We start from the raw sequence: 9,832 nt of genomic DNA on the forward strand, positions 1-9,832 counted from the left end.
GTTATGTCAGTTTAGTTCTGTCAGTTTATCAGGGTGTTTGCAATCTCAGTGAGATTCAGTTCTGTCAGTTTAAGTGTCTTTGAACAATTTCAGTGTCCATGTCCTATCTATGTAAGACTAAATGCTATGTATGGGACCTGTGATGAAGCAATTTATGAAGTAAACAGATCTCAGCAAGAACTTATGATACAACACACACAAATAAACTACATCAGACTTAGATAATTTAGTTCTTAACTTAACTTAGCACCAGTTCTCAGCATCAGGATAATATTTGGGCAGTACAGATCAGGGCAAACACCACCCCCACACCAACCAAAATGATCTGAACCCATTACAGTTCTTAGGTAGTTCAAAGGTAATTCATAAGTAGATCAGGGCATATTTGCATCAGACTGATCATTCCTAGGCCAATTATATATATAGGCCTCATATATACTTACCATCCAGAGAGCTGCCACTTCACTCCTCCATCACAACTTCCTTTATCTTGTCCAGTTTTTCCTTGCACCCATGACCAACCTTAAGGAGCTCAGCAATGACATTCTCCAGCTTCTTCTTCTCTTCTTTAAGGAGATCTTTCTCCACCTCTAGCGCCTTCATGGCCTTCCTTGTGTTCTAGATTATATCAGCTTGACTCTGAAGGATGCACCTTTGTTCTTTCTTGAGCTTAAGCTTCTCCATTTGAAGCTCAATCTTTGCCTGCTCCTCAAGTTGCTTCTTCTTCTCCTTCAGTTCATTGATTGCCTGGCTTGTGCAACCCATGTCATGAGGTTTGATTCCATCCTGATAATCAAACAACTTGGACACATCATCCACCAGCTGGCTATACTGATTGGCCAGAGAAGCAAGCTCCTTCTGCAGTTTTGCAACCTCTATCCCATGAGCCTCATTATCCTGGGCTCTACCAAGGTTCTGCTCATGATACATATCCCAGAGCTTGCTTAAGCACCTTTGCAGAATTACAGGCCAGGGGGCATCGACCCACTCCAGAACACCACAGTTCACACCATCCTGAAAATCAATTACTCTTAATTTTACAGTGAACAATCAAATTCAGAATAACAAATCATAAACAATAATGATATAAGCTACACTAGCTAGTTAGTTCTATACTACAAGTACAATATTCATACATGTTTCCAGTGCTCTTTACTACAAGTAAAGTATTCAGACATACCAATGTTTTCAGACTTAAGGAAAATTCAGAATAACAGCAACTAAACACTTTGTTTCCACTACATAGCAGAAATTCAAACTAATCAAATCCACACCAACTTGGTCCATTACCTCAGTAGCACATCCTATGAATCTCCTGCCAGTGTCAGTGCCTTCAAATGCCACAAACTTGCCCGCCCTCTGCCTGTGCATGATACACCTTCTGTCAGATTCAGTCACAAGCCCATAGAAACTAGGGTCTATCACAGTGTCAGGAGTTTGCTGCAAAAGCAAAAGCATATCTATATCAAGAACAACTCAGATATATCAACTTAAATGGAAAAATCTCAAATATCTTCAAACCCTAACCCTACCCTAACCCTAGAACAGACCAGACAGGAGAGGGAGAGGATAGACTAAGATGACTTACAAAGTACTCCATCTGCATGATGCTGAACTCGCTCATGTACTCGTCATCGTCGTCCAACGTCTCGTTGCTGTTCGGCCACGACGGCATGGTCACGGCGTCGCCGGAGCGCGAGAAGAAGAAACAGAAGCAGAGGAGAGCAGAGAGGAGTTGAGTGAGCTCGGGGGAAAGTGAGAGAGCTGGTGGGGACGAGCGGCCCGGTCGGCCAGGTTATGACCTGGTCCCGACCAGGTGCGACCGACGAGCGGCTCTAACGGCCGCGCGCGCGCCGTTAGCCGTTAGGCGGGCCGCCAGCCTGGCACGTGGGCCACTCACGTCAGAATCGCGGTTAAAACGGTCAAAACCACCATTCAATCAACCTGGTAGTTTTTTGTCAAGTTTTTACATTTTTTTGATAGTTTTCGGCCATTTTTAAAAAAGTGATAGTTCTGTGGGGCGCAAACCCCTAAACTGGTAGTTTTTTGTCAATCACTCGTTATATCTCACTGTATACACTAATTGGAGTTTCAACGTAACAATATTCAGAACTCGTCGGCCAGCCATCCTTAACGGGCGATGCATATGAATGTTTTACCACCCATCCTTGACGGTCCTTCCCCTGGAAGGCCACGACACGAGGATACTGGCTCTGCATATCAGAACAGAATTCGTAAATGTCATAAGCATACCTGATTGAAACAACAAATCAGGATATATGGCTTGACATACCTGGTTGAATGTATGGATTTGGATGTTTGAATTGGCGTATTTCTCGACAATCTGCGGCGCAAATGTATGAATCAGCATGACGAGGGAATTGGTATTTTTTTAAACAGCCTTCCAATCGCCAATGTCAGAAGTGATTTGGATGATGGTAATTAATCTACCTTCAACGTGTCCTGGTGGGTGTTGAAGGAATTCATCAGGAGCAGCGGCACGTTGCTGCCGTACTTCTTGTTCAGGGACTACAAAAGAAACAGTATCAGTGGATGCAATCTTAAAAAAAGAGGTAGTAGAACCGAAGAATTTGCTTTGGATCTCGAAAAAAAGAAGGGACAATGGATGAATCGTGTGTTCAACCCCCCTACCTCGATCTGGATCATGATGTGCTCCTCCGTCTTCACCGACCCCACAACCTCAGCCTCCACCGCCGCCACGACGGCCGTTTCGTCCCCTTCCATGCCGCCAAGGCGGCCCCGGAAGACGCCGCTGCTCCCCCTCCTGCGCTCCCCTAGCTCGCGGTGCCGCCATCGTTGCTCTGCACAAAAGCAAGACTGTGGGATCTAGATCGGGATGGAGAACGAGGGGGGAGAGAGAGAGAGAGAGCGCGACAGGTGATGGAGAACGACTGGAAGAAGGGAAAACGGGGAGGGGGCGAAGCAGTGAGATGACGGTACACCGTGTATGCAAACTAACAGGAAAAGAAGAAGGCGAAAAAGAAAGTTCCAGGAACCTTTCATGGGCTAGGCACCGTTCGGATCGTGGGAAACTTCTCTCTCGTGGGCCGAGGTCTGGCGTGGGCGCAGGCATGGCAGCCTATGGGCTCAGCCTACTGGCTAGTCACATGCGTTGGTGGTCCAGTTTGCACTATAAGAGGAAATAAACTAGGGATAGCTAAAATGCAAGAAATGCTAACAGGGGAAAGTTTTGGACCAGATCCCAAGCTCAACATGTGGCTATGATTGCTACCTCCACAAGATTGTTGCATAGGTTTGCTTTTGTCTATATATATATATATATATATATATGAAAATTTTATATCACAGGATGATACTTGCAGAGGCGGGGAGAGCAACTCTTCCCCTGTCCAAAACAAATTTCGAATGATACTGGTATGCATGTACATAATCCATTTTCTTTGTTATAATCGGTGTTTCTCACAAGAATAAAAATCCATTATCTATATAAATACCTACGATCTTCTGAAAACCTAGCAAATCGTCATGCTCCTGACCAAATCCTGTGATCTGAATATCTGATACCATCAAGCAAAACATCTTACCTAGACCCAGGATCCTAACAACCTTACTCATGGAAGCGTGCTATGAGTTTGATCGTGTCTCTTGTGGCTTGTGGTCTAGTTGGATGGAGCTCTGAAATGAATACGCAAATCCAGACTACCGAAGTACAAGAGGTGTGTAAAAAGAGAAGTTTGCTTGAACAGAGTAACCCACAAACTGCGCCACTGTATTTTCACAACCTATTAACAGATATAGATTTTGACAGGCACACCACCAATTTTTTTACGCGGGGGCAAATATATTTAATTGCCAAAGCTACCAAATTACAAATTGAAAATTTACAAGGCTTGAAATTCTAACACGCCAGAATTTATCACGTCACTGCTGGATGTAGTGGTCATAGACATAAATTAGATGAGACAATTGGCGATAGCTAAAACGTTCTGCCTAGCATAAGCTCGGTGCCAGAGAGATATTGTCCAAATCAGGTCAGAATCTGAAGCGACCATAACCCGGTCCTCATCAACAATGTTCGACGTGCTAATCAATCCATCGTAGCTCATACAAGTATTGTCTGACGAGAAAATGCATCGAAAAACTCAGTGCCGGAGCGATATTGTCCAGATCAGGTCAGAATCTGAAGTGACCATAACCTGGTCCTCATCAACTGTGTTTGATGTGCTAATCAATCCACCGAAGCTCATATGAGTATTATCTGACGAGAAAATGCATTGAAACATCAGTTGCTGCTGTATGACACCACAGGATATTGACCAAGTGAAACACTTACCTAAATTCCACCGGAGCCCCGTGGTCGTGGTGCTAGTCGAAGGTGCGCCAATGGGAATCAACCCACAGTGGGGGCCCTCAACTGATCGTTCAATGTGGATGTTGTGAGTGTGCGTTCTTGGGAGCAGAAAGATCAGGCAATCATCTGATAGGAGGACGATCTTAATGTTTGGAAAGAGGTGGAGTACATTGATGTTTCCCATTTCGTGATCAAACCTACCTCCTAGTGCTCCGAGGACAAGGATGCATAGCTGTCATTAAAGACAAGGCGGTATATATTTGTAAACATGGCGATGTGTTATTCTAATCAAATAACTTGAGGGTTAATGACTTCATATTACTGAGCTAGAGCAGCTTACATTCGATTTGTCAGGGCCAGGTGAATTGTCAGTGATAAATGCTACACATTTGTGCAAGTCGGTGGTATCCTGATCATGTGATTGATCAACTATTTTGGTGCCCTGTGGTTGATCAAATAATAAGACTTGCCATAAGATGGAATTAATTTCAAGTAAGGTTCTGCATGAAAGTCATGTCTCAATATATTAATTGCCATGTGATGACTGAAGCAATAACTTGCTTGATCTATATGAACTTTTGCATACATAGATATCAGCATGATAACTTACATGATCTATATTGGATTTCAGATTTCAGAAGAAACAAGATATTTCAAGGTCACAAGAATCAGCGCTCTTTCTACCTGTTAGAGTACGTAATGGGCCTAATGGCCTGGGCTGGCGGTATAGCCCGTTAGTCTTAGGGTTAATTAGAGATAAGGGTCACTTGCTTAGGGGTCAAGTAAGCCTTGCTTGGGAGTCAAGTAAACCTCTCTATATAAAGAGAGGAGATGTATCAATCTAATCAAGCAAGAATTAAGAAGGAAATCCCTTCCATCTTGCCCGGCCGTGGGCAAAAGGCCCCGGGCCGGCCCTCTCGCGCCCTCCTTCTAGCAGCGCCATAACAATTTGGTATCAGCTAGCTTCGGTTCGATCATGTCTTCACCGCCGCCCAACCCATCTCTTCCGCTGCCGGTCACCTCGTCGGAGGCGACCACCACGACCGTCGCCCCGCTCCTGCCCGCGTTGGGATTCTCCGCCGCGCCCTCTCCCGTCGTCCTCACCCCGGAGGTGTTCGGGACGCTGCGGGACCTAATACAGGCGGTCCAGGAGATCCGCCTGTTCTTGGCCGGGTCCTACGGGCTGCACCCGGCTGTGCCGCCCATCACCGCCACCGCGCCGCCGTGGCTGCCGCCGCACCAGGCGCCCCCCGCCGCGCTCGCCGCGGCTGCTGCAGCTGCCATCCACCGCCCCGTCCTGGCTGTCATGGCAGCCGCCGCACCAGGCGGCCTCCGCCGGGCTGCTGCAGCTGCCATCCACCACCACCACCGCCCCGTCCTGGCTGCCGTGGCAGCCGCCGCACCAGGTGGCCTCCGCCGCGCTCACCGGGCCACTGCAGCAGCTGCCATCCACCGCCACCACCGCCCCGCCCTGGCTGCAGTGGCAGCCACCGCTCCTGGCGACCTCCGCCGCGCCCGGCACTCCGCCGCAGCAGCCGCTGCAACTGCAGCAGCCATCGCAGGTCAGCTCCGACCCCGCATCGACCGCGCCGACGGGAGTCCCGATCCACCAGATCAAGTTCCCGCCGTCGCCATCACCACTTCCCCAGGGCGTCCCCATCCAGCAGATCAAGTTCCCACCGTCGCCGTCACCGCTTGCAGCTTGGATCACTACCCGCCACGTGTCGGCAGCGGTGAGACTGCAGGCTGCTGCACACGGCCTCCTAGCGCGTCGGCGTGTGCGGGAGTTGCGTGGTCTGCAGCTGCCGCTCCTCCCAGTTGCGCTTCGCTGCGCAAAGGACCTCGATCTCGTCCACTGCGTCGGGGATCTTGGGCATGTTGTTTTCCCCACGGACAGCGCCCTCAAAGTCTGCGACATCGACGGTTGGGGAGGCGCACCCCTCCTCGCCATTCTCCATCGACAGCCCTCCACTCTTCTATGTGCGGTGCCGACCAACAGCCGTCCGGCAGGGAGAAGGCATGGTGTTACCGACAGGAGCGCACCGCGTAGCACCACTGCATTCCGCCACCGGCCGCCGCAAGGGCGCCTCTGCTGGTCGCTCTTGCGACCACTTCCAGGTGGCCATACACATGCACTCCTTTTGTCCAGATGGTGTCCATGGGATCCAGGTGGCTGTACACGTGCACGTCCGACGTGCGGATGGTATCCACTTTTTGTTAAGAGGTCCAAAATAAATCATCCCAGTCCATTTCAGGTTGAGAGTAATAAAACAAGCTGAGATGTAAAAGGCTTGTTTTTAGGTGTTAGGTCTGTGTTGCGTCGAGTCATGGTTATAAGTTGGTTAGGCTGCAGCTCGAGGACAAGCTGCATGTCCAGGTGGGGTGTAGTGTTAGAGTACGTAATGGGCCTAATGGCCTGGGCTGGCGGTATAGCCCGTTAGTCTTAGGGTTAATTAGAGATAAGGGTCACTTTCTTAGGGGTCAAGTAAGCCTTGCTTGGGAGTCAAGTAAACCTCTCTATATAAAGAGAGGAGATGTATCAATCTAATCAAGCAAGAATTAAGAAGGAAATACCTTCCATCTTGCCCGGCCGTGGGCAAAAGGCCCCCGGCCGGCCCTCTCGCGCCCTCCTTCTAGCAGCGCCATAACACTAGTTTCTACTAAAGCAGAGCCATGCTGGAAGTCAATGGACTAAATTATGAAGAAAATATGATCAGCTGCCTCATATTTGAAATAAGAACATACCAAAACATTCTTATTTAAGCCAACATACTCTAGTGCTGTTCTTTTGTTCATATAAAAGGGTACAATTATTACTAGAAAGCCGCAATTGAGGACACACACATGCTAAATTGATTTACATGTGAGATTTCATCTAAGAAATTTCATGGAGGAAGAAAAAGAAGATCCCGAATCTGCACTACACCAACCATGTCACTCTAGCATGAATTGAATTCGCAGTGTAGCTTATCATGGAGCTGTTAAAATGGGGAACATTCAACAATCATGTAAATACTGTTTGTTTCTTCAAATGTAATGCCAGCGAAGGATGTTCGCACTATGAATCTGCTAAATTAAGCATAACTAAGATTCCAGAACCAGAGACTCGTCATTTTTTTTCTTTCTCTCTCAGTTTTCATGTTCCCACATAACCGATAGCACTATTAAACTAGAGAGCTGCTAGATATCTTGTATCTAGACAACGCTTCAGTACTATGCATCAGCCAAGAGAACACTGCAAACTGCAAACTAATGAGGCACCACGAGTACAAAATAATCAGATTGTGCTAAATTTCTGAGACACCAGTTCATGATTATACTAGCCAAATAACATTGTTCAAATATTACTTGTCCCACACATGCTGTTTGTAAGTTAATAAGGACTAAATGGAAAATAAAAAAGTAAATTACCAAATTAGAATAATATTCCTTCACTTCTGGTCGCACTGAATCCATATCCCCTTTGATTACATCTGGTTTGTATCTGCACAAAAACAAGTGACAGCTTGGTGAAAATTTATAATATGATGGTTTGAAAAAGTACTGCATAGTCTTAAACATTGATTTCCGACTATCGATAATTGAGAAGGTCTGAGTCATGATCATCTCCTAGATCCCAATCCCATTAGAAATTTCAAATAAAAAATGAAATGTGATTTGAACATTTGGTTGGGTGGAGTTAAAAATCTTGGTATAAAAAATGCTACTACTAGCTCACAAATATCTCTATTAACATCACCTCTTCTCATAAAATAAGTGAGTTATTGCATTAACCACTACTCCTACTAACACTGCTGCTTCTCATGGCCAGTAAGAGGGAGGTTTTACATGTAAGATGAACCACTTCCTAATAAGCTGAACCAGAAAAATGGATTTACCAACACATCCACTGAAGAAGTGCCACCAAACGTCAGAACAAGCATGAGTGCTAGATGGTTCTTGCTGACTGGGAAAGGCAAACAGTCACTATAAATAAGTTACGATTTATTTCTAACCAATCACTTCCGCAAATTCTAATCCCCTTTCCATGAATATACTAGATTACGTACACCTGTCGAGTTCTCTAGCATTACTTGAAAGTTGAAAGCACTTTAGGCAGTGGGTAAACATAACAACCCCAAGCATTCCACCAAGCACATTGTGAGCATGCATGGAGCGACCAGTCAGGCTCACAAGCAGAATAGAGATTGCACTACACAAATAAATTGTCGAATTTGGTTGGACTGTTTCTACTTTTTCTAGCGGCCAAACCAATCCAAAACACCGAATGGCCACCACCCGAGCAGGAATGTTCTTGTGCACATCCCTGTCCCTCTGACCGACAGGCCGACAGACAAACGCGGAATATGCAATGTCCGACGGATCGCATTACCTGGAGCGCACATCGTCGCGGGCGTGGCCGGGGAGCAGCTCCGGCATGCCGTCGAACACGCGATTAGCGCCCCCGTCGGCGCACACCCGCACCTGCGCTGCACAGACAGAGAAGCACATAAGCATCTTGAGGACGACGGAACCACGAAGAGGCTAACAGGGCATAGGGGAAACTGTGGGGCTGGTGGCGACAGTTACCGCGGTCCCAGAGGAGAGGGGCGAAGCGGGGCAGGCGCTGGTTGAGGACGACGACCGCGTACGCGTCCGCTGAGGCGGCTGGGGTTGCGGAGGAGGGGAGGAGGAAGGCGGAGGAGTGGGACATCGCCGGCCTCGCTCCCGCTGGCGACGGGGGATCCATGGCGGCCGTCGGAGCGCGCCGAGGGTGATGTGGCTCTGGCTCCATGGGACGGGGAGCGTGCTCGCTGAAGTTGCAATTAATAGTCGCCCTCGTGCGCGTGCTGTGTTTTAAAAAGAGTCAATTACACCGACCGACGGTGCTAGAACTTGGCGTAAATGGTCACTTTGACGCTAAAAGTTGCGGTGTATATTAAAATGGTGTAAAAATGCAAAAACTTAGTTTGAATGTGCAAATACAGTGCATATCCCATTTTATATACGTAATCTGTGCTGACCAGGCGCGTGAGGTCCGTTGTCAGCCCGTGAACCAGGCAGAATGTTTTTTTTCGAAAATCCCTTCAAAAAATATATATTTTGACAAAAAAGACCATATGGACGTGCCATTTTTCCTCTCTATGCCCAGTGGGTCCCGCCTGTCAATATTAAAAGAAAATACCAAAACAACTGGCTAACCAGTAAAACCTATATACTGATTCATTCTCTAAAGATAACAACTTTATAAATATTTAGCAAAGACGCATGTGGACCTTAGGTGGGCTGCAGATATTGCAGCCCATTTTGCACAAGCTATTTTAAAAGATATTTTAAAACATAAGTAATAAAAATTATGTTCCAATATTTCTTTGTTATCAATAATTTGTAAATAAAAAACAGTGAAATATATACCCGTGTATATATAAAATATTTAGTTAATACGGACATTTAAAATGTGTATTATATACAATGTTTAATGAATACAAAAAAGTATACACTCATGGCTTATATTTAAAT

The 9,832-nt window shown here is 46.6% G+C and overlaps 2 protein-coding genes across 5 annotated transcripts; both read right to left on the reverse strand.

Annotated features, from left to right (window-relative positions):
- Nucleotides 1-225: 225 nt before the first annotated feature.
- Nucleotides 226-2,993, reverse strand: LOC125534629. 2 transcript variants are annotated; one of them, XR_007294530.1, is made up of 6 exons: nt 2,653-2,989; nt 2,452-2,529; nt 2,294-2,344; nt 1,589-2,213; nt 1,291-1,363; nt 226-1,014 (listed from the first exon to the last, which is right to left on the reverse strand). XR_007294530.1 is itself a non-coding variant. In XM_048697804.1 (6 exons), the coding sequence occupies exons 4-6, from the start codon at nt 1,673-1,675 to the stop codon at nt 619-621; spliced, it is 633 nt and encodes a 210-aa protein (XP_048553761.1). In that variant the 5' UTR covers nt 1,676-2,213; nt 2,294-2,344; nt 2,452-2,529; nt 2,653-2,993; the 3' UTR covers nt 226-618. The 2 variants fall into 2 exon arrangements, 1 of the variants encoding a protein (XP_048553761.1); XM_048697804.1 differs by having other exon boundaries at nt 1,291-1,440; nt 2,653-2,993.
- A 737-nt stretch (nt 2,994-3,730) lies between these two features.
- On the reverse strand, nt 3,731-9,146 carry LOC125514749 (thiamine pyrophosphokinase 3-like). Of its 3 annotated transcripts, XM_048680113.1 has the most exons (8): nt 8,903-9,146; nt 8,706-8,802; nt 7,745-7,817; nt 6,908-7,024; nt 4,674-4,775; nt 4,535-4,565; nt 4,316-4,459; nt 3,731-4,240 (listed from the first exon to the last, which is right to left on the reverse strand). In XM_048680113.1, exons 1-8 carry the CDS (start codon nt 9,105-9,107, stop codon nt 4,125-4,127), a joined length of 885 nt encoding a protein of 294 aa, XP_048536070.1. In that variant the 5' UTR covers nt 9,108-9,146; the 3' UTR covers nt 3,731-4,124. The 3 variants fall into 3 exon arrangements, with proteins under 3 accessions (XP_048536070.1, XP_048536062.1, XP_048536077.1); XM_048680105.1 differs by having other exon boundaries at nt 4,316-4,565; XM_048680120.1 differs by lacking the exon at nt 6,908-7,024 and having other exon boundaries at nt 4,316-4,565.
- Nucleotides 9,147-9,832: the final 686 nt, after the last annotated feature.

The sequence above is a fragment of the Triticum urartu genome, chromosome 1 (assembly GCF_003073215.2).
Source record: "Triticum urartu cultivar G1812 chromosome 1, Tu2.1, whole genome shotgun sequence".
In the NCBI taxonomy this organism is placed as follows: domain Eukaryota; kingdom Viridiplantae; phylum Streptophyta; class Magnoliopsida; order Poales; family Poaceae; genus Triticum; species Triticum urartu.

Bases quoted from the DNA above. Each gene is read 5' to 3' on its own strand.
- LOC125534629 (XM_048697804.1), bottom strand. From the start codon at position 1,675: ATGCCGTCGTGGCCGAACAGCAACGAGACGTTGGACGACGATGACGAG. The intron at 1,441-1,588 runs GTAAGTCATCTT...TTGCTTTTGCAG, and splicing joins TCATGCAGATGGAGTACTTT to CAAACTCCTGACACTGTGAT. The intron at 1,015-1,290 runs GTAATGGACCAA...ATTGATTTTCAG, and splicing joins TCATAGGATGTGCTACTGAG to GATGGTGTGAACTGTGGTGT.
- LOC125514749 (XM_048680105.1), bottom strand. From the start codon at position 9,107: ATGGAGCCAGAGCCACATCACCCTCGGCGCGCTCCGACGGCCGCCATG. The intron at 7,025-7,744 runs GTAATTTACTTT...TTCATAATTTAG, and splicing joins AGGAATATTATTCTAATTTG to TCCATTGACTTCCAGCATGG. The intron at 4,241-4,315 runs GTAAGTGTTTCA...TTTTCTCGTCAG, and splicing joins GGGGCTCCGGTGGAATTTAG to ATAATACTCATATGAGCTTC.